The sequence below is a fragment of the Phlebotomus papatasi genome, chromosome 2, assembly GCF_024763615.1.
Source record: "Phlebotomus papatasi isolate M1 chromosome 2, Ppap_2.1, whole genome shotgun sequence".
Lineage (NCBI taxonomy): Eukaryota > Metazoa > Arthropoda > Insecta > Diptera > Psychodidae > Phlebotomus > Phlebotomus papatasi.
Window position 1 is genome coordinate 17,174,031 of NC_077223.1, and position 25,431 is coordinate 17,199,461.

Genomic DNA, 25,431 nt, shown 5'->3' on the forward strand with positions numbered 1-25,431 from the left:
GAATGCTTGTAAAAAGGTAAAGAAGAAATAAACAAATATCGCTATTTTAATTAAAAGGAAAACAACTAAAACCTTATAAATATCTCAACAAACACAAATTTTCTTATCTTATTACTTATCGCAATTATTGATATGGAGTTTTATTCTATAAACTTCCATGCGGAGCATGAAAACTTTTTCCTCACCTGATTTGGTATCATCACGACTGAGAAACTCCTGCTCCAGTTCATCTCGGCGATTCCTCAGTTGTTCCGCCAACTCCCGGATTGCAGAGCTTTCCACGAGACCAACTCTTTGGCGGAAAGTAAGCTTCCTGGTTTTAGAAGCCGCCGAAGTGTACTGCACAAAATGAATATCCAGCTGTGGGTCCAGCTTGAGATATGCCCCTTTGTTGGAGCCGATTTCGTAATAGTTGGAGGCGGAAAATATTGTAATGACCTAAAAAAGAGTAGGAAAGGACCTTTGATGTTAAATGACTGTGCGTAAAACTCTTTGAAATTTGATCATTCTCAACTAAAGTTCCTTTTTTGCCCTTTCAAGTAGAATTTTCAGAAATGCTAAAAGGAAAGTGAGTGGTTGAGAAGATATTTCCTAGCCACTAACATTAACATATTATAAATTTCTAGCACATAGATGATTCCATACAGTTTGGAACATGGCAGAATTAAGAAGATTCCATATTTAATTAATAAATTTTAGTTAATCAGAAATAGCGCAAAATGGTTTACTTGCTATATTATTACAAGAATTTCTCAAAAGATTTATAATTCCCTCTACTCCGTCACATTGTTGGTTGTTATAAAACATTTTCCATTCCTGTTCCAGAATATTTATGACTTTCTCATTTACAGATATGTGCTAGAAATAACATATCACTTTTACTTTTGAGTAGTAAATATTCAGTACGTTACCTCCAAAACTTATTGATTTTTAATTAATTAAATATGGGGTAGAGTGGGGATATTTGATGAGGAACTAAACATTTTCCACGTTATTTGTTTTTTCAAAATCATAATACTTCACTCTCATGCATGTCTCAAACAACTTGCCTTTTATTATTTTTTAAAATTTTTGAATTGTTATATCTTTCTTAATAGGGCAGTGCAGGACAATTTCATAAAATTCGTGTAATATTTTAATGGAAATTACACTGAATATTTGTTTCGCTCTAAATGCTTCTACACACTGGGAACATTTTTAGTAAATAATGCTCTTTAAAGAAAATTTCCCGTCATTATAAGCAGAAACGTAAAAACTTTTCTAAAAAGATAATTTTTGATGAAAATTGTTTCCGATCTGTAGAGGCCATAAGTCAACTGAAACTAGTCATTTTCACTCGAAATTGATTAATTCAAAACCAATACATCCATAAAAGTACTTTTTTAGAGACCAATTACAGTAAGTATCAAAAGTTTGTTGACTCATGTAAAAACAGGAAACCCGGTGAAAAATGACAAAAAAATTTTAAATTTTTCTTTTTGAAAATTAGTTGCATATCCGTAGATCTTATTTATGTATTACCAAAAAAAAACATTTTATTTCAAATAAAAAGTTGATCACATCTTATGCGTCAAAATTATGTTGAAAAAGTTACTAAAAATGGTGAAATACGTACAACCAACAATATGTCATCCAGTTAATATTCCAGCAGCGAAAGTAAAGCTTACATGTAAATGATAGTGATTTGTAAGGCTCCGTGCAAGCTCTAGTTTTCAACAACATTTAAGTCATTCGAAAGCTTTACAAATGTATTGCTTTCAAAATAATTAACATGTAGGGTATATGAAAGTATACACAGTCGGGTCCCGGTCAAAATCCCGAAAGCCAAAATCCTGAAAACCAAAATACCAAATGGGCCAAAATCTCGAATTCTTAAAAATGTCACAGCTACTCCCACGATTGCATCCGCGCTTGCTGGAGGCAAAGGGTAATCTTCTGTGTCTTAGAAAATTACTCTAAACATTTTCCTCCATATAATTTCGTCCCTTTCAGGATTTTTAAAATTCGGGATTTTGGCTTTCGGGATTTTGGCCTTTTCAGAATTTTGGCGCTCGGGATTTTGGCTTTCAGGATTTTGGCTTTCGGGATTTTGGCTGCCACCGACACAGTCATGTAAGGAATAAGTAAGTCACAGTGTAAGGCTTTCTTTTAATGAATATGCAAATGATACAAAGGCTTCACCATGTATTGCTTTCGTAATATTAACAAGTAAGGTATTTGAAAGGTTACACCAGCATGTAAGACTTAAGTAAAGTAAGGTGTAAAGCTTTCTTTTAATCAACACGTAAACTGTCCTAAAACTTTACCATGTTTTGCGTTCATGAAACTTAGAAAGATAACGTATATGAAAGTTTACACTGTCCTTTGAGGCATAAATACAACATGGTGTAAGTTTTTCCCTTCTTCGCTAATAAATTCGCTTCAAGGATATAATTCAAGCGAGCTACACCGGAGTCCTGCTACAAAGGTTCAGATGAAATATTTTATTTCTATTCATCAGTGTAGTTTAGTTTTTAACTAAAACCTACTATTAAGATGAATGATTATGAATATGATTCATGTGATCATGTTCTGGAGTGACTTCTCTAATAATGAGAGTCACTTCAAGTTTTGATACGAATGCTTTTGATGAAAAGCGTGAATGCTTTTCATGAAAAGCAAAGTTCGTCGGCCTTACATTTAAGGCTTACTTAGGTGACAAAAAAGTAGTTATACAATGTTAAACGTCCATAAGAAACAGATTAACGTATATCTAGCAGGTTGGTCCTTTTTTAAGGCTTACCTTGAGCATTTTTTGTCTTCTGAAATGCTTTACATGAATGCAATTCTTATGGTTTACATGTATTTATTAGCATAGTTTTACAGAATTTGCTTACAAAAGCTTTACTGGATTTACTTGTGTATTTATGTAAGGTATCCTTAAAAACCATAAAAATGCATCCAATAGCATTCTTATGCTTTACAAGTAAGGCTGACGTAGGTGACAAAAGTGTGGTTATATCATGTTAAACCTCCATAAGTGATATTGATTAGTAAGGCTTACATGCACTATCATGTAAGACTTATGTAAAGCATCTTTTCGCTGCTGGGATTTTGCAATTGTGTCATTTGAGAAGAAAATACTAGGTTTGCACATTTTTAAAGTTTTCAATGGTTAAGATTTATATATAAAAGTGATGATAAATAATACGTAAGAAATAATGAGTTTCTTTTTTGTTAATTTTTTTAACAATATTGCGATTTTAATAAAATTTACGTCTAAATCAAAAGTTGAGAAAATTAAATTTTAGAGTGAGGTGGGGCTACTTTGAACTGTAAGGCTACATTGATACATGATTTTTTCCTCATATTTCCAGAGGAAACTGGGCTTTAACGTAATAGACTGTAGCCCCACAGCTCAAAATAACCCCTTCTCCCCATACCTCAAGTTAGCTATTAAACTATTTAAAAATACATATTTCATAATGTTCGCCGAAATAATACAAAAACTACGAGCAAATTTGTTTAGGTTGCGGTGCAATATCTGCAAAATTTTTACAAGGAGAAGCGAAAAATAGCTTCACTTTTTATTAGCCTTGATGGGCCCCTGCTTAAAATAATTCTGGAATTAGATTAGAAAGCGACAACTTTCAATGCATCATCAATTTCAACATACAACTCTTGGGTAAATAGTTTCTTTTTAAATTGCCCTTTACTACAGTCATGTTCTTCAGCTATTAAATTTGTGTAAGAGTTTTTCTGTAGTTTTACCAATGCAAATCCTTGTGTTTTTTTACTGTATCATAAATTCTGAAAAACACTTACGTCCTGCAGATGCAAAATAATCTCCTGAGTTTCTGAATAATTCCAAAATATAAACCTAAACTCAAACTAGATGATACCAATAGAAATTGAATGCGAAATGCTGTGTAGTACTATTAACTTGTTATCAAACTATTGATTTGTTTCAAAATTATCAATTTTCAGCAGATTTTGAAATTGAGAAATTTCACAAAACGAGAATAATCTGACTCTCCAATGTAAAACTGATGTAGTGGCGGCAGTTTCAAATGCAAACGTATTTTTTGAAATAATATTATTCTAAATCAACTACGAATAGCACGAATAGTAGTGGAATGAAACTGTCAATATTAAGTTTCTGTGCAAATTTTCTGCATGATGAGAAAATTAATTGTAGAGCTGTAAGAAGGATCTTCTAGCTAGCCAGTCAGACGTGCATGCAATTAGTAAGACAATGCATCATAAATCGAGTGGGATTTTGTGGAATAATGTAGAGAATATTGTGCTATTGGTAAAATTTCACCTAGAGCAATATTGCTCTATGCTAGAGAGTTATATGTCTCATTCTCACCCTTCCGTCGTGCACCATTTCATGTCCATCGGGCTTGCACTCATGCGATCTCACTATATAGGTGAGTTTGTGCTTCTGCAGGAAGTTCTTTGTGACATCCGGTCCAAAGTAGGTTCCGGCACCTCTTAGAGAATTTGGGCGACAGCCTTCGTTGTGTTGTGGATCACTCCAGAGAATGTCAAAGACCTGCAGAAAAGAGATATTTTTTTGGTCAATTTTCTTTTACAATTTTCCTCGTCCTCGACAATAAAACTCTATTCACGGATTCTGCGCTTCCAGAGGAAATTATACATTTAGCTCCCCACGAGATGCTCATTTTCCTCTTTACGATTTATACCCATCGTCATCCATTCGCAACAAGACAGTTAAGGACATCTTTTTATTGAGTGGAAAGATTGTGTGAAATTTACGATGAAGCTTCGTAATCAAATTGAGGGCACTCCGAGACAACTGATCTTCCGAGTCCAGGGATGATTAATAGAAAATATAAGTTCAGGCAAAGTGCACTCAAGTGAAACGGAATGGGCCATAATACGAGAAAATCTACAAACTGAAACTTGTGCCATATGCAATTAGATTATCTTTGCATTCCAAGCGAGAGACATATTCAGTGTATTCAGTGTTCGGAATAGAAGGGCAGAATCCAGTAATTTAGACCAAGTGTTTGCTTGGTTTTCACCATAAACCCTTTTGCTGAACACTTCCTATTCATGTTTAAACTAGAATTAATATATATGCAACGTTAAATTCTAAAAGAGATGTCAACCAGAGTTTCACATAGTGGCTTAATCCTTTGCAATACCAACAGTACCAATGGGTCTTTATAGTCACACCAGCTACTATAATGTTTCACTTCATTCAAACACCTTTTTGATTGACGATTTTCTGTACACAAACACCTTTTATTAAGCATGCCCCACCTTGCAGATTGTAATCCTTTTTGAAGATGTTGGTGTTTTGAGATAAAGAGCCTTGAACATTTAATTATATTTTTCATAGTAAAAATTACAATATCAAATCGAACTTTTCAGTAGTGAATATGTTCTTTATCTTCTAATTTAGATTTTTCACTAAAGTGATAACACTGCGAACGTCCCATATATTAATTCAGAAACATTTTTAAATAAATTTTTATTAAAAGAAAATGGTTTTTGTTCATACTTATCATTAAATTATCTTTATCTGAGTTGTTTGCAGAATAATAAAGAATGTCATTCTACTATTTTCTTTCCGGTTAGAACGACATATGCCAATATAAACCTTCCTTTCCAAAACTTTAAAGTAACTTTCTCACTATAAATTAAAATTTTATAACGCCTCTAATTAATTGTCGACAATTATGTATTAAAATGTCCACAAGTTTTGTCTCTCAACCACTTATTCGAACTTGATTTATTTATTTATAAGAAGGTGGACTTAGTACAAAAAAGATGTTTTTAACGGGTTTAAACAGAATAAGTCTGGTTTCACATTCAAATTAACAAAGAAACGTATTAATTTTAATGCAAAACCATAATTCATATTATAATTATATATAAAGTAAATTTAAATTTTTTTTTGAGGGCCAAAAATGTTATAAAAAATTATTATTTATTTATTTCATATACTGCTCTTGAGCTAGAGTTCTTGAAAGCAAAATTAACAATAAGTAAATCAAAGTCCAAAATTTTGAGTGATTGAAAGGCAGAAAAGAGTTGGCAAAGCGTCACGAACTTTGCGAAGTGCTCGAACTCGTGACTTGTTATACCTCATAAGTACTTATTATTTACCGTTTACCGGTCCTGAAACGATTAGAACCGATTAATTAATCACTCAAAATATTGCTCAAAATTTCTTAGAAGTAATATAGGGTAAGTGTGCCAAATTCCGACCAGCTTGTAATTTCGGCCACATTTTTTGTTCCTCGAATTTCCATGAATGTTTAGTTTTTACATACTCTAGAGATTATACAATGCAAAAGAATAACAAAAAATGTAGCTTCGACAAACGAAATGACAAGAAAAAGATTTTGGAAGAATTCCCGAAGGGCAAGGAAATATGAGAATGACGGTGTCCGAAATAGGGCACCAAAGCTATGTCTACATTTTTATTCATTTTAAAATATATTAAGAATAATTTTAAAGTAAATAAAGACGATAAACTGTCTACAAGGTTCTAAGCAACACTCCTAAAGAAGAAGGAATGAAAAAAATCAATTTCTATTAAAGATATTACATTTCAAACTTGAGATTTTGGCGCTTGCATGCAACTACGCCGCAATTTGGCACACTTACCCTAATTGAACCGAACCCTAATTCGGTTAAGAAATGCGCTCTCTACAGCCCATTATTAGGAATGAATCAACGGTACTTTCGTATAAGAACGAAATGTCCGCCTGAGTAATTTTTAAAACATATCCAAAAATGAAAAAAAATCGCACGACAGGTTTTCGAGCAATTCCAAAAAAAACATGGTTTTGGTGGGAAAAGGAAATGTGGGATCGGCTTATGAAAGATCCCCCAAAGATCCCAACCCAAGAAGCAAAATAGCTGCCTTATAGAACCAAGTATTAGACAAGTCTTTTAGTGCACTTTTAAAAGACTTAAAGTGAAAATTTTCTGTTGAAATTCCTATAGCAGCACTTAAGATCCTTAAGAGTGCGCCACTTTACTTATAGTAATCTCAGTGATGGAAGCAAGAGCGTTATAAGTAAATAAATAGATTTTTGGTTCTATAGTGCCTTACTTAGGGAATTCTACAAGACTATTTTAAGAAAAAATTGCTGCTTGGGAAGTCTCTATCTCTAACTATTTGGGCCCCAAAGCTGGCGACAGCCGGAAAGACAGACGGATAAGACTGACAGACGAACAGACAGACAAAAAGCGTGACAAATTATTTGAAACACAAAGATATGTTGAGAAAAGTGATCTCCGAAAGTATGTCATCTAGTTTTTTTTTTTTAATTTATGGATAAAGCGAATAAAAATGTGATAATACCCCATGATTGGTACTATTTCCCTCAGCATTTTTGAGAATCTTCACAAAATTACTTTTAAGAAAACGGCTCTATAAATGTATTTCCTTACAAAATAGAGGAAAATTACTTTCACAAAGTTTTAGAGCGGTAAATTTTCTATAAAACTGCGCTAATTAGAAATTTCTGGGGCACTCGGGTAACTAGTAAAAAAATATATATATCCGTTTTGTGACTTTTTGCCTCAGTCTCCCCTAGTCTTTATGTAAGTTTAAGATATGCTGTTTTAAAATGTTGCATACCTATTTGAGATCTTTACAAAACCGTGCAGTACTTTCCGAAAACCAGAATTTTCCGCAACCATTTATTTTATAGTAGAAGCAGTAACTTAAAACCGCTGTACCTAGGCCTCCATTTAAACCCATTTTGCATCCCTAATTGACTATCCACTCACATGAATAAAAGCAATAGAAATATTCAGCTCCCGATTAAGAATAAGAACTTGCGCGCATCATAGGAAAGAAGGCAAAATATTGATCATCGGCTGGGTTAACAGTAGTCGAATAGACCATACTTGCAACAAGTTTTCTAATCTGTTTTGTAAATCACTGTAGGAATTGTATTCTTTTATTTGTAGTATACAGGTTATAGCCCTAAATTTTGAAAACGATATTACTCATTTTTAAGTTAAAATTTCGATATTATTTTAATCTTTACTTGCATTTCCAACAAAACCATCATTTTACTTATAAACTACAATAAGCTTATTACAAGCTTTTGACCATCTGTTGGTGATACGTGTTAATTTGAAATATGCCAAAGTGTGAAGTTCTTTATTCAAACCTTCAATAGCATCTCCTGCATTTGCCCGATTGTTTGAGTCCGTGACACAATCAGCTGATTTTGCCTGCTATACAGGTCTTTATGTGAGTTTAATTAATTTTCCTCAAAAGGAAGATTTAAATTCGTAGGCATTGAAGGGAAGCTATTAATAAATTGAACAGAGCTCCATCCGTTGATATGACGTCCCTTGGTGGTAAATACTTGTGAGCAAGTATGTGAATTACATAAGCCCCTGGGCATTGGCTTTCACGCTGGTTGGTCATTCCGTATTGCAACTATACAAAGCTGCCAATATCTAATCATCAAACAATTCAGCTTTCAGATCCGTAATCATTCTATCCGTTTTTGCTTTTAAGTGGCAAACAGGGACAGGACTATTGTTAACTCAAACGACGAAATAACGTCATTCCTAATAGATATAGTGTCATTGAGGCATTCATGCACAGCTCTACGTTACTTCCATCTCCTTTGGCTTCTGAATTAATGAGTTACAGAAACCTAATTAAAATAAGTATGTATAGTGAATTAGGACTTTAATGAATGGTTGCAAAATTAAATTTATAAACTTTGAGCGAAAGTTTCTGTAAGAAACCGAGCAAGACACATAGCAAGATCAAAATTTACTCTACTATTTCAATTGCAATTTTGCATATAAAACAGTTGGAAACTACATAAATCCATACTGGGGAAAGTGTGTATGTAACTAACCCCAAATTAGTGTCGGTTTACTCCAAACAGTAAGAGTTACCCTTGCAATAAAAATATGAAGTTCGTCTCTAACGGTTTAAGTTCTGGATAAAGAAATTTTAAGAGTAAACTAAGAAAAGCACAATGTAATTTCTTAATTTAAACTTAAGATTCATCAGATTTTCTATTTAAAATATATATAGAAAAAATAGAAAAATATTGGCATTATTATACTGATTATACTCGTTAAGAATTTTTCTTGTCATAATCGCTGCAATATTCTCATTCTTATACAAAATTTCTACAACATAAGGGTAGGCTCTCAAGTTCGCAGATACTCTGGCTTCCAACACTTCATCTTTTCCCCATATTCCTTTAATAAATCAGACCTATTTTTTTTAGCAAATGTGGACATTAAGATTAGCTATTAAAATATATTGCCATCGAGAGGTAAAAAAAAAGATAGTGTGTAACCTGAAAGCCTTCCCCTACAGAAATTTAAGTTCAGTATTTGAAAGTCTCTACTTTAACTAAATTGTAATAAAATACATTTTCAATAATCCATAAACACTTTTGGTAAGCAGTGAATGTAAAAGAATTTTCCTCCTTGCCCTTCTAAATAATCTGCCATTCAAACATTGCCTAACTTGAAGAGTGAAAGTTAGAAAATGCGCTTACGCTTTAACGCTTCGTTCCCAAATGCTTACATTTTCAAGTAAGAATCTTTTGCTGACAGAAAAATCCTATCTGGAAAAATTCCTACAAAGAAGCTTTTTTTTATTTAATTTCACATTTCTGTCTGTTGATTTAATGCTATCAATTGACTTAAGTTAGTCGATTCTTTTCCACTCCGCCCTTTGGCCCTTACTTCTAAAGTATATTGCGCCGCAGTCCTAGATAGTTCTCACTCACAAGTCCATATATCCATATTGTTTACTCTCATGTAATCATTTTTATAATAAATGCATGTAATGTATCACATAATAATTAATTCTTGAAAAATTCTATGATTTTATTTAATTAAAATTCCAAAAGCCGTTATAATTATAACATTTTGATATTCATCATGAGATTCTCAGCGGGAATTTTAACATGGAAATAATAGAAAATTAAAATAAGATGAGAGCCGAAGTGGCGAAAGCAATAGAACGGTTTTAAAAATGCCTTTTTGAATCATTGAAAGACAAAAAAAATCTTCAAGCTGAATGTTATTCCTAATCAGAAAATAACGTAGTTTTAAAATTTCTTTAGTTCGGGAATTTAAGTAAAATAGCATATTACATAAACTTTTTTTTGCAAATGTTAAAGTTCCCAAGCACAAGTAGAACTTGAATATTCATCGGAGATACTTCGAAAAGAATCAATTTCTGAGAAATGATGTCACACTCTTTGTCCGTCTGATCCATTAGTCTGTATCCAAAACGTAGAGGTCAAACGATTAAAGATACAGACTTGAAACTTTCGACCCCCCCCCCCATAAGTTGACCCGAAGATCATTAACATAACCTTCATTTTTATTGCCAACCCTTTGTATACGCTTGGACTGGATAAAAATTATCTTTCTTCGAAACATCACTTCAGGTATTCAAAAATGATCCAATGCAGAAATATTTTGAAAATTCTCACAATTTTATGGTTTTAAGGAAATCAACGCTAAATCATATACTTCGGGAGAGAAAGCTACATAGATTAACTTAAATTAAACCATCTGTCAGGAGGAGACCAGTTGCATACCATACACCAAAATTAAAATAATATAATAATAATAATTTAAAAAATATAATAAATAAAAATAATAGGAATATAACTATTATCTAGACATTGTTAGGGAATTGAAAATATTATAACTTGGCTTTTGAGAAAGTCATAATAGAATTTGATAAATTCCAGTCTTATATAATCACAAGAATGCTTATTCAATGTTTGCAATGTTCTACACTGTCTCACTTATTACGGAATACTACAAGTTGACATGGAAAAGATGGAAAAGGAGATATATACTTCTTTGTTGAATTTATAAATTTACTTAGGAAGCCCTTTCCTCTAACTTTCCCAGAACAAATATGGACATACCTGTTTCCACTCAACACGGTCAATCATATCGACTCCAGGGGCACTTCCTTCCATTATTGGTGGTCTCAGGAGCGAGGCATATTTCCCTCGATCGAGACTCTTCACCAAGTCCAAGTCTGTTGAATCAGAGATTCCTCCATGAACCACAAGGACGCGATTGTTGACGATGGTTCCAAGAGGAAGCCACCTATAGACCCCTTCAATCATCTTAAGGAGTCTTTCAGCATTGTGCTGCAAAGTTCATCGGTTATAACATCATGAAGAAGCATTTATAATTCTTGTGCATACCTTGTATTTCTGATGCACTTCTCGGATGAATCCATACCTGGCATTCATGACGGAGTCCTCATGATTGCCACGATTGAGGAAAACACCACCAGGATAGACAATGACACATGCCAAGAGCAGCAGAAACACTTCCAGACCCTTCTTCCCACGATCCACAAAATCTCCATTGAACACATAAGGATTTTCAGGCGATGGAAGTCCATTCTGTTAAGGACAAAAAGACACGTAAAATCCCCATTAAATGATACATCTCTGGGTTTGAGAACAATTGCTCTGGGATAAATTTCACTCAACAAACGAAAGGATGAAAAACGATAAATCATACGAGAAACAACTATCCCAGTGGGATTATTCTTGTGTAGAGAATTTCTCCAACACTCAAACAAATATTTATTCACACACAAAAAGTATAGCAAAACTTTTGTGACCAAAACCTAATAAAAATATCAATGGAATTGCTGTCCGACCTCAAAGGCAGCTCTCGTTCACTTTTCCCTTTTATGTAATACCATTGAAGACAGTTTTTCTGCAAGACGGGAAAGTCTGTCAACGAATGGTAAGTATTTAGAGAACTGAACAACAAAAGTTCCATTCAAATGTGTAGTAGAAGCATTAAAAAGCGTCGCTACTTGCGTTAGCAATTGTCGTATCTGTTTTGTAAAAGCAAAACTGATATAGCAATTGCAAAATAAAATTATTCAAATGACGAAGTAAGAAGCTTTTACTAATCTCTGTAAAAAAAGAACTTAGACTTTTATAGCGTGTAATTCCTGTCTATCCGATTAATATGTGATAGTGTTTCATTTAGAATATTTTATAAAAACGAAAGAATAAAGCATATTTCAATCTCATACACACTGATTTTACGTCATAAAATTATTTCGACTCCTCACACGTAGATTTAACAAAATATTGGAAATCTAAAATGATTTTTTTTTAAGTAGCGCTATTTGTCCGACTATGCATTGCGGTATCACCAAATCAAGAGGACAAACGATTAGAGATAGAGGCTAGATATTTATCAGAAGATTCCCCAGTGAGCCTCAAGACTCATTAACAATGCCTTTATTCTCACCTACACTCCTCCAAAATCATGATTTCCTTATGATATCTTGCATAATTTTGTACATATTTTGTACATACATTTTGAGTTTTTAAAAAGCGAAACTGAATTACAAGATCCAAAAAGATTTTTTTTGTTACTACCTAAATCGATAGATAAACTATCTAACAATATACAAAAAATCTGAAGCTTATTCTAAGTATTTTTAAAGATACACTGAGAGAAATCCGAAAAAGTTAAAATATAACATTTCGGAAATGTTAATTTTACCCTGGAGTATTCATCCGAAATCGGTGTAAATATTGTATATTTTAGGTGTATTAGGGCTTAAAGTTATCCCTTTTTCATGTTATTTCTACCCTTAAAAAGGTGTAAAATTAACATTTAAAAATGTTGATATATTTTTACACCTAAAAAGTGTTAAAATTATGAAGAAAAAAAGTTTATCGCACCCCCGTTTTTTCTCAGTGTACTTGTTACGAAGATACAGGAACGACAAGCAAATTTGCAAGCGCTTCAAAACTTTTAAGTGCGTTTTTCGTACTCTGAAAAAAATATCTCGTAAATAATCTCGTAAAAAATTTGTAAAATAAGTCAATTTATATGGAAAAGTAACAAGATGTTTGGCTACCCCTGTCGCCATAGGGATTTTCGTAAAATCTTTTCATTTTCAACAAGATTTCTTGTTAAAACCGAATCCACCAAATTTAATTAACAAAATTATTGTAAAAGTTTTGTCAAAATCTCGTTTTCATGGGAATTTCTCAATAGATGGCGTTGCAAAATATATCGTTTTCTCTTTCATTTTTATCTCTTTCTCTTAAAATTACCTTGGAATATTTTCTGTCAAATTGTTTATCAATTTGGTGGATATAATAATTACGATTTTCATGCTTTTTGTTATATATAGCAATTATAAGCCGATATGCTGTCTGCAGGAAATGGTTAAATAGGACTTTAGAGACCATTTCCGACTACAAAATCGTCATTTTTTGGTGAATAAAAAAAAGAATACTGACAAAATTTTTACAAGATTTTGTATATTATTAGTAAAATATGTGCAGTATCCGGTATCAACAAGATATCTTGTTGAAAATGAAAAGATTTTACAAAAATCCCTATGGCGACAGGGGTAGCCAAACATCTCGTTACTTTTCTATATGGGGCTACGAGATTTTACAAAACTTTTACGAGCGATTTTTATCAGAGTACTTCACATTTTTAAGATTTTATCAAACTGACAGAAAATATATAAAATAAAGACTTATGGACTTATTGAAATGAATTCAGGCTTATTCTTTTCGGAAATAAATTTATTTACACCCAGAAAAAAATATTTCGTAAAAACACCCTTAAATATTACATAAACATATACCAATTATATCATAAAGTTTGGTCGATTCGTTCTTCTCTACAAACAAAGAACATAAATAATATCAACTTTCAAACGATAAACCGGTTATCGTCGAGTGGGAAAGAAGAAGCCTAGAATAAAAGTCTTTTCTTTTCTACCAGAGCTTTCAGTGCACTACGCTCGTTGATGAATTTTGACATTTTCTATCACTGAAAAAGGCATGTAGTGCACCGAATGCTCTGGGTACAGTGAGAGAAATCCGAAAAAGTTAAAATAACATTTCGGAAATGTTAATTTTACCCTACAGTATTGATCCGAAATCGGTGTAAATATTACCCTTTTTAGGTGTATTATGGGTTAAAGTTACCCTTTTCTCATGTTGATTTTACCCTTAAATGGTGTAAAATTAACATTAAAAAATGTTGATATATTTTTACACCCGAAAAGTGTTAAAGTTATGACGAAAAAAAGTTAATCGCACCCTCTTTTTATTCTCAGTGTAGAAAAGACTTTCATTCAGGGGTATTTCTCTCACTGGATTATCGTTCAAAAAGCAATCATATGAATATGAAATGAATATGAAATATGAATCATCATATTTCCTAGAATTTTAAATTCCTATACATATAAACATATACACATGGTCACAGTAAACAAACTGGGCTTTTTGCTTTATTTATTGTTTTTCGAAAATCAATGTAAATGTCAATATGATGCTTTCATTGTTCTTCGCATCTAGAATACAGTGAACGCAGTACCTCCATCTATTCGAATAATGAGAAATATTTTTCAGAGACCGGGGTACAATTAACCAGGGTAGAATTAGCCAGTGGATTTTTCTCGTTTCCCTTAAAATTTACACTGAGCAAAGTATTTTTTATGAAAGTGAAAATACATCCCTCTGAAATATATAAGTCTGATCCTGTCTTAGAAGCAATTTTATAAAATGGGTATAAAATTGTAATTTTGATGTTACAGTTTTTGGCCAACTATTTAGTTTTCTGAGTTGCTACTCAAGATTTATAGCTTGAAAAAATATCTGTGAAGTCTAAAAATTAAATTTTGATTCTCAACATATTTAATTTAAGGTATAAAGTTTTATGTTTTAATCACAAATATCACATTGACATTGAGAAATAACAATTTTCCCATAAGTTTTCCCAATATGAAACCCAATTTTCACGGAAGAGCATTCATCAGTGAAGTACCAGAGTCAAGTACCTGGAAAATACTGTGGTTTTGGTGTCATGTGTACTAGTTATCTCACCAACAGCAAGAGTTTTTCCCACTTTAGAAATTCTAAAAATTACGCTCAAATACTTGGAAAAGTGTCTCTCCCTCTGAATATTTGGAATGCTGTCTTTTTCAAAGCACCTCTCTCGGGCGTTGGAGGATAAAATTCTAAAAGACAGTCTTAATTTGCAAAATGCATTTTCACAGAAATTGAATTGGTACTTTCACATGAATAAGGTTGGTAATTTTTATTTCACAATAGTTCCACATTGAAGAGGAACTTTAAAAATAGAATGAGCTTTTGCTTTTTGTGATATGGCAATTAGTACTAAACTTTTATTGTCTCATAATTCATCCAATGAATTCTTTAGTTGAGAAAAATAATAAATTATTGCGCGGAAAATAGTAAATTGAATGTAATCGCCACTGAAATCCATTTTCCAATCGATCCCTGTCGTTCTATTATCCTTTTCATGGGGATTATATGCATTGCCTGTCTGCATATGCAAGGTGAAAATCAGTCACAGTGACATTGTACACCTCAATACTAAATTTCAGTGAATTAAAATTAAGCTTATTCAGGGAACATCCACATTGTTTAGCGCGGTTTACATTACCTTAACTATTTCAGCACAAAATTTACAAAAGCATCTGCACAACACATCTTAACGCTTTATGCTTTCTACATCACTTTAACATATTTCATGGAATAAGTTTTAAATCGCGTCATTAGGAATGCTCTGCTGAACATTCTGAAAAGCTTCATCAAAATTTATGGCAGATTTACAATAAAACAAATAATGTCTGGGACATTTACGAATTTAAAGAAATATTCTTTCTTTAAATTGGGAAAAAATATATTGGTCATACTTCTGAGACTGTTGAGATAAAATGCTTCTGCAGCATTTGCCAGAGGGTGGAAAATGTTATTCAATATTTACGCACGAAAAGACGATTTCCGTTCATTTAGTGGTTTTTCTTCACCCACCCAAGAGACGCGTGCAAGATACGAGAAAATATGGCCAAGAATGTTATGGCTAAGTATTATTTTCAGATGGTTTTGCTGGAGGAATTTATGAATTGTGGGTGTAAAGCGGCGAAAATTACATTAATATCATCTCATTCCAGTTTACACAATATAATATCATTCAAATAGGGTTCGGAGCTTAGTACAATATATTTAGACCCATCATCAAAATTAAATACGAGCATCTCACGACATTCGACAAGAATGGGGCCAATTGTACTTTGCGTGTATATGTACATTTCCAACAGAAGAAAATTCCATCTGACCCAAAAGACGGGGGATTACAGTTAATAAAATTTACAAGACATACCAAGAATCATATTTTTTGGACGGTTAAAAAAATATGATACCAGGAAATGTAGAAAAGTTTTGGAAGTTAGTGTTATATACAATAGAATATTCATTTACATTGGCGCTCGGAGGTACACCGCAAGGCAACTGCATCAGATTAAAATCACTTCGATTTTTGAGATATAATATAAGCTTAACAAATATAATACTCTGACAGTATTCTGACAACTTATATTAAATTGTCCGCCTAGTCGCTCGTAGGAGCCAAAGAGCTAACGGCTATAGATAATGACTTGAGATCTCTGAGAGACTCTCATAAGTCCATTTAAGGATCATTGACAAAACCTTCATTTCTCCCCAAATATTTCCTATCCCTGCAAAATCATTTTTGGAAAATCTGAGAAACCTATCTTGTAACAATTCTTGTAACATGTATACAACATATAAATAGAGGAAACCAGGGCAGAATTAGCAAGGGATAGAATTAGATTTTGGGGTCTTATAATTTTCCTTAAAAAAAATATAGAGTAAACCATTTATTTTAAGTAAACACCTCTCTCCCTATTCATTGAAATGTTTACCAGTCTGATTCAAACATTTTTCATAAATTATGCGCTACGACAAATTTCATTTGCTGGATAATTATTTATGTACCCCAGTCCCCCGTACATTTTTCAAAAATATTGATTTGCATGACGAGTAAATTACAACAATGTAAATTACAAAAGCGACGTTATGCTTAGAGCCTACTCTCTGGTGGGTGGCCTTCGAAGTTGAAGCCACCTTCTCACAATCACATAGGGTAAAAGGCGGTAATTTGGAGTCATTAACAATTTGGGACACTTGAGATTTTCTCACTGTTTTAGATGAGCAAAGAGGAAACAAAGACCGCAAAATAGAAGAAAAAGACGATTAAGAAGAAAAGGGACAGATTTTTTCCTTTTAACCCTTTAAGGACGATTGGAACACCAGTGTCCCATAAAGAAAATAATATTTGCTAACTACCTAAAATTATTTTTTTCTTATGTCTGTACATAATTGTAAAGTAGAAGGTTGAAGGAATTTAGAATATTTTTTGCAAGTCTCTAGCTATTTGCTATGTAGTAAATATTTAAGCTCAAAAATGGCGAATTTGTAAATTCCCAAATTCATAATTTATTTTATTTATTTTTTATACTTCCAATTTTTTTTATACAAAACCCTTTTGGCAATAAAAACTACAATACTCATACGTAATATTTTTCATTAAAGCGAAAAATATTATTCATTGGTATTGTCAGAAAAATTACTTAAATTTAAATACACTTAAATACACCAAATCAGACTCTGTTGGACGTTCCAAGGTTAGATGTAAGACTTATCATTGATTATGTTTCTCAGTTTAATTTTTATTGTTAATTTTCAGTCCGCAAAAAGTGTCTCGTCGTTAAAGGGTTAAATCTCTGTAACACTGAAAAAATCTCAAATGTCCCAAATTTTAAATGGTTTCAAATTACCTCATTTTACCCTACAGATTCGTATGGTAATTTTTCTGCACTCGTAACCGTTATACGGGTTTCAAACCTAAGGCTTAACCATATGGCTTAACTGTTATAATTTCTTATCAGTCAAGATATTTTAGAAAATTTAATTTAGGATTGGATTATTAGGGGAAAATGATCTATTAGGTTCTGAAAGAGCAATAAAATTGGTTGCCATTTAGGACTTTGAGACCTTTGGGAACTGGGATAAACCTCTAGTCTGAAGACCGTTTTACGCGAGATGTATCACAATTGTGGCGCGCCTTGTAAAGAGGAACAAATATACTAGATTTCCATCTAAATATTTTTTTCGAAATTCGAAGTATAAGCTGAGTTTGGAATCAATTTATGAGTTTTCTTTCAATAACTTAATATAAAAAAACAATTGGCCGGGGGGTAGCTTAGAAGTTGACTATGCGGACAAATACGAAAAACGTCATCTTTTTTTTAAGTCAAAAGTTAAAAGACTCTATGGAACATTATTACTCAACCGATTGGGGAAAATTTAAGTTCGTTCAAAAGGTATTGGTGTCTCTGACCAGTCCGCTTCAGTTTCAATAGGTTTGATGGATTAAAAATAAATTATTATTCGAAATGCAATTGTATTACTCCTTTAAAATTTTGTAAAATTTTTAAAGTCATATCTATGAATCGGAGCAAATTGATTGTGAATTATTAATTATTATAAAAATATTGAAATTAAAAAGAAATTTGCGAAACGCTTGAACTAATAATTATGATTGATTTTCGTCATTGATTTAAAATCATTCTCTTTTATTGCACGGTTTTAAAGGGATATCTAATAACTCGTTTTAATCAATATTCTTATTTGAGTTTTGCTTAAACGATAATTCAAGAAAAATAATGTTTAACGATTTCTGGGTCGTCTTTCGGGGTGGTGTGTTTTACCCTGCGCTTCGCCCCTTAAATTAATTCTTTAATGCAAAAAACAAACGAGCAGTAAAAAATCCAAAATGGGCAGTAAAAAATTAAAAATGAACAGTAAAATATCTAATATGGTCAGTAAAAAAGCTAAATCTTTACAAAAATGGGTCTTATTTATACATTTAACATCTAAAATTGTTGCAGATAGAATGAAAAGCCATTTATTTTCCCTTTTACAAAAATTTGGACGATAATATCTCTGTTTCAAATTTTTTTACTGCTCAATTTTAACTTTTTACTGCTCATTTATACAATGCCATTTTTTTCAATTTGTTTTTATAGGTCTAATCTAAAATGTTATAGATATCGACTTTGAAACTTCTATGTCCACTATTAGTTGGCATTTGCTATTAATTTATAAATATCTCAAAAAAATCAGGGAAGTATATCAGATTCGGTAATTTGCAAATTGAAAACATAGAAATTAAAATTTCCAAAAATTTTTTTCGGCAAATCTATTTACATTATGTCCTGTCACTTTATATTTATTGCCAAAGCAAAAGATACATCCTATTACTTTTAAAAATACATTGATTAAAAAGTCTAAACTCATTTATATTTCTTATAATGGAAAATTTTGTTATGGGTGAATTTTGTATCCCGAAATTTCTCAAAAGAAGCAGTTCAGTACCTTTTAGGATTGAAACTTGATACTGTTGTATCTCATGAAATTGCTGCGAGAAAAAGTCATCCCCTTTCTGGGTAACATTTATTTGTCAGCAAATTCTTTTTATTGGAAACGTACATTTCGATGTATCGAAGAGGGGAGCATTTGAACGATTTCAACTGACAAACTATCAATTGTCGAGAGGAAAATTACAAGGAGAAAGTCTTTTCAACAAGAACGAAACATTGCTTTCAACAAAAAAGTACAAATATAAATTTCTGCACGTTCCTCAATCAATGCCTTGGACATGGGGGAAAGGTTAAGAAAAGAAAATATTTGCTTCTATCTATCCCCATGTACACAAATTTCTCATGTCAGATCTATTTTGTTGTCTGCTTTAGGAACTGGCACGATATCGTCATAAATAATCCAGGAGAATATTGTGGCTTTCAATTAAAATGGTTTTCTGGAAATTTCATTTAGCAGCTTGCTGAAACAATGTTTTTCAGGTGATTTCGTGCACATGTTAAGAATAAACTATAAATATTTCACACATATTTCGTTTCATTTACTTCAATAAGAAATAAAAAAATCAAGAGACGAAAATGAATTTCCATCCCTTTTGACCTTGCGATTTCAAGAGAAGCCAATGTTCGTGTCTGCAAATCAATGGATTTTGAGACATGAAATATTTTTCACAGCATTCAGATTTCACGGTTCACAAGTTTAAAATGCACTTGGAAAAAAATTGAGTGGTCTGAAGAAATTAAATTAAATATTTTTTTCAATCGCTTTCAGAAGTTGTTTGTATAAATTTCTGCCCAAATATCATTGCAGAGCACATTAGTTGCACTACATAGTTAAGAAATTTCTTTCAACGTCCCACTTTGAATACAATTCACATAACTGGAAAATTTGCAAGAATTTTTCACAAAAGAAATTTCATTGAAATTAGAAAAATCAAATTAGCATATAAACTTAGAAACTTTTCATGCACAATGCTCAATAAATTATAATTTTGAGATTCTCTTTCTATACCATCGCTACCATCCCCATATAAGGGAAGACCTCATGATGCAACGGGTAAACAGGGTGAGCATCACGTATTTGGCAGAAGATCTCTGGATTGACTCACGAAGTTGTTCATGCTCGGTTTGCTTTGAAACTAAACACCGAGCTTCAGTCCACTTTAATCATCCTCTTGTTTCAATTTAGAATCATGGTGAAACATCTAAATCTAACTCATGATTCAATTACAAAATGACACGTAAAATCAGTTTTGAACTTCTTGAAATGATCTAAATGAGGCAAATGCCCTAGACAGATTTACGGCTTTAGCCGAGAGACGGCTTAGTGGGAAACTGATGGGAATGTAGTCTAATCATTATTTCGAGTATAATTACGTAAAGCCGTCTCTCTGCTTAAGTCGTAGGTGTGTCCAGTACGGGTCCCGGTCAAAATCCCGAAAGCTAAAATCCCGAATTCTTAAAAGTGTCACAGCTACTCCCACGATTCGGCCCGCGCTTGCTGGAGGCAAAGGGAAATCTTTTGTGGCTTGGAAAATTATTCTAAACATTTTCCTCCATATAATTTCATCCTCTTCAGGATTTTTGAACATTCGGGATTTTGGCTTTCGGGATTTCGGCTTTCGGGATTTTGGCTGCCACCGGTCCAGTACATAAAAAATTTGTTCTTATTAATAAGGAGTAGCAGGTATGAGCAAGTAAGGTCTACACATTGGAAGCAATTTTCGTCAAAAATAGCATTTTTGACAGAATTTTGACATTTCCACACGGCAGGCAATTTCTTTCAAAAAAGCAATTTTTGACGAAAATTGCTCCTAATGTGTAGAGACCTTTACTCGAGTCTACAAAAACAATAACATGGATTTTTCAATGATTCTTGTATTAATGCGCATTTTGGACTTCAACTGCATGGTTGTTTGAAAAGTTCGCGTAAAAGTAATATTACAAAAAACTGTAAAATTTTAAACGAGAGTCGATTATTTTATAACTACTCTTAATATGAATCTGGACAAGTTTTTTTCGATCTGATAATTCCCCGTCAAATCATTGCTCTACCTGCCGATTTTACTCAGAGGTTTTTTGAATTGTAACGGTATATTCTAGTACATTTAGAGAAATTCTGTAGATTTTCGGCAGAATTTCTGCCTGATAATCTGTAGATTTTCGGCAGGAATTCTTCCGAAAATCTGCAGATTTGCGGCAGAATTTCGGCATAAGAAATCTACATAGTCTCCATTGTCTCAACAAAAATATTGTTGATTTATCAAGAAACTGTAGAAGTTACAAAGAAAATGGTATGCTCTGCTTAACAAGCATTACTGATTAAACATTTTAGAAGAGTAAAAAGATTCAAGACAAAAATACTAATTTCTTGAAAATCGCCCATGAAATGATACAAAAACACGAAATTTAGTTCGACACTCTGCTTAAAGTTTTCACTTCACTATTCTCTACTTATAACACGGCGTCGCAGAATTCTTTATTTAAACTTTAGTGAAAAATATTCCATCTTTTCAGACACAGCTGTCTGGAAAGTCTGGAATGTAGATAAAAATCTACAGAAAATCGGCAAAATATCTACAGAAATTCGTCAGAGTATGCACCAGGATTCGTCAGAAAATCTGCAAAAATTTCTGACGAATTTTGTCCCCAGCCCAAACAAAATTCGTAGGAATATCTACAGATTTCTCGGCAGATTTTCGGCAGAGGTGTAGATATTTTCTGCAGAAATCTTAAAGATATCTGACAAAATTATTTGACGGGTTCTTTCTTGTCTTGCAAGTAAATTGAAGTTGACGTATGAGAGCATTTTTTAAAAATGAATAATTGGAACTCAATTGGAATATTAAGTCCTTTGATAAAATAAATTTAACCTTTTAACGACGATTGGAACACCGGTGTCCCATAAAGAAAACAATTTTTCCTAGCTACCCAAAATTATTTTCATGATTGCAAAGTAGAAGATTGAGATTGAAGGTATCTAGGATATTTTTTGTAAGCCTCCAGTTATTTGCTATACAGTAAATTTTTATGCCCAACGCACAATAACTTTTGTTTGTAAATATGTTTTCAAAATTTCCTAAATTCTAAAATACCAGTAAAAACTGGTTTAATTAAGGTAATATTGTACTTAATCTTCCTATATAGCCCCGAGATTTAATTTAGCTAGTTTTTAAATCAGCTGTGGCGGTCGGTATGTAAACCGACCATGGCCGCAACTATGACTCAGTAGTAGTATCTATCTATCATCTGTTTACTGGAAAAATGCAAATTACTCCGACGAATTGGATTATAATATTTTTTCCTTCAGTGCGCAATGATCTCCTTTACGGAATAATTCTTTAAAGCATATCTCCAAGTATATACACAAGAACTTGAGGAATTTAAATCAGTCCTCGAGAAAAAATTCCAAGGGGAAAAATATGATACTTGAGATGGCACGCAGGAAGCTCTCAAGATTTTTTCTCATGAATTAATGGATGAGATGATGCTCACCTTATGGAAAATGACAAGGAGATCATCGAGTTTCCCGTGCAGGTCCCCACAAATGGTAACTTGCTTGGAGATGGCTGTGGAGGCTTGATTGAGATTTGGTTGGCGCTTAAGGCGCGCCTTGGCCTCCCGCAAAATTCCGGCCACGTACTTAGGATGGAGGCGGTTGTACTTCTTCTTCCGGAAGAGATCTATGAGGGCATCGAGGTCCTTCTTCGTGAGTGGAAATGTGATATGAGGCCCACGATATGCTTGCTTTTCCGGGCCACTGATTCCCTCTTCTGCCAACTCATCTGATTCATCTGAGAACTTCATATCGATTCCCTCTACAAAAACAAACCGTCAACAGCTGTTGACCTACATCCATGAAAGTTCCACAAAAATTAACTCACCTGTCGATGATGACCTGGAGCTTTCGCATGAGTCCGTCTGCTTAGAAACGGTGTCCGGAATGTGCGTGAGTAGAGCATTGAAGAAGTTGTACAACTGAAAAACGTCAATTTTCCATCAATTATTTGAAATATTTCCTAGAATACCACCATCCAAACTTTCCTTCAGGATTATTCTTCAATTATTTACACGTGGATTATTGATTTGTAATAGGTACCTATTAAAAATCATTCTCTCAAAAACAAAATCTATAAAAATTTTACACTCATCTTTTATTGAGAGACAAATAAAATTCCAACTATATATAACCCATTAGTAATTCAATAAAATTCTATATAACATATAGTTTACAACCACATCAACCTCTTAAAATAATTATGGGAAATATTTAATCAGGATTTTAATTAAAATGTCGGAAACAATAAACATGCACATCTCATAAATTTATTAATAACTAATTATTGTCCACTACAACTTAATAAATATCATTAATACTGCAAAATTATTTATATAATAATAGTGATACAATTCATAACATTTTAGACAACTTAACACCTTTTCAAATGTAATGAAACTTTTATATAACTTCACATACACAGAAAAAAATATTTTGTAAAAATGTTCGTAAATGTTTATGAATTCCTATGGAGGAGTTACGAAATTCTCGTGAATCGTATAACCCTCAAACATGTTCGTAAAAGTTTGTATTTTTTTCACAAACATTGTTAGTAACATGATCACTTGACGAACATTTTTGTACGTTTACAAACATTTGTTCGTAAATGTTCGTAAACACACAAAAAAATGTTCGTAAAATTTTGTCATTTGTTCGTAATTGTTTGTTTTCTTGTCGGACATTTTACGAACATTTACGATCAAATGACAAAATTTTACGAACATTTTTTGTGTGTTTACGAACATTTACGAACAAATGTTTGTAAAAGTACAAAAAATGTTCGTCAAATGATCAGGTTACCAACAATGTTTGTAAAAAAAAGTACAAACTTTTGCGAACAGGTTTGTGGGTTTTACGATTCACAAGCATTTTGTAACTCCCCCATAGGAATTCACAAACATTTACGAACATTTTTACAAAATATTTCTTTTCTCTGAGAGGAAAAATACAGATTTTTTATTTCCTTTGCAGTTACATTTTTTCAGAGGTCTCCTCCAAAATTTAATGGTAAAGTCCTAAAATTCCTTCACACAAAAAAGCAAAATTCGTTGTCTGCCAAAAGAAATCTATCGAAAATGACGATGTGGTTTTCGTGTTTTGCTGGAAAAATGGATTCTCCATGTAGTAAAGCATGTCAGACTGACCAATATTACATAGGAAAATAAAGTAGGAAAAACATACCAAAATATGCTCCCATGACATGATTTTATTCTGCCCCAACTCATCCGTTTTCCGCAGGATATTCAACAAAGTGCTAATCGATGGTGTGTGTGTTTTGTCCATTGAGTCCACAACGTGACTCAGCCTAAAGTTTTCCTACTCACAAAAAAAATTCAATTCACTTCCGCCGGATGGTATTCCACAGAATACCAAAACCCGGAGTCAATGAAACTCCATTCAATCGTGGAGAAGTAAGCACGAAAAAAAAACCGGCGAGCGTGTGGATATTCACCCCAACTTTCTCCTTTTTTTGCGCCTTAATTTGAGTTCCCATGATTTCGGTATTTTGTAATCGTCTCGAAATACTGAAGAAGACTTCACAAAATCCATCCCTCCAATCCGCTTATCTTCACCACCCTATACCCTCATTCCCCAAAAGCGCCCAGTTAGAAAAGTACGATGACTAAGAAAGGCGACACAAGGGAAAATTCCGTGTAATCTCATTTCGATGCTTTGGAAAATGCGTTTGACGCCGAGTTCCAGACATAAATTGGAAAGAAAACATTCCTCACGTAATTACGTGTTTTTATTTATAAGTTATGAACCGTTACGAAAATTATTACAACTTATGTAGTGCATTATAAAATGTACAGAGAAAATAAAACAAAACGAAATAAAGAATATTATTCACATTATTTCAAAGTTCTATAACAAAAACTTAAACCACGAGACTTTTTTTTATTAAGACACTATACTTTTGTCATTTTCGAATAAATATGGGAAATTTTCTAAGACGAATATTTCAGTCATGAATAAGAATATCCTATTAGAAAGTAAAAGGAGCGCATATCGACCGTGCGGATCGGATTGTCTGCTTTGTAGGACAGAACATCTCGCTGAAAAAAAATAGTTTCCTTTTCTTAATTATTAGGAGAAGGCTTTCAGACTTCGC

At 32.8% G+C, this 25,431-nt stretch overlaps 1 protein-coding gene across 1 annotated transcript in view; it reads right to left on the bottom strand.

Moving 5' to 3' along the window:
• The window catches only part of LOC129802828 (serine/threonine-protein phosphatase rdgC), a 73,996-nt gene that overhangs the window by 11,432 nt on the left and 37,133 nt on the right, over nucleotides 1-25,431 (bottom strand). The window contains exons 4-9 of the mRNA XM_055848935.1: nucleotides 23,146-23,239; nucleotides 22,757-23,079; nucleotides 11,196-11,399; nucleotides 10,908-11,138; nucleotides 4,352-4,537; nucleotides 186-438 (exon numbers count right to left, since the gene is read on the bottom strand). Coding sequence (XP_055704910.1) covers nucleotides 186-438; nucleotides 4,352-4,537; nucleotides 10,908-11,138; nucleotides 11,196-11,399; nucleotides 22,757-23,079; nucleotides 23,146-23,239 — 1,291 coding nt within the window. The remainder of the gene's footprint in view (nucleotides 1-185; nucleotides 439-4,351; nucleotides 4,538-10,907; nucleotides 11,139-11,195; nucleotides 11,400-22,756; nucleotides 23,080-23,145; nucleotides 23,240-25,431) is intronic.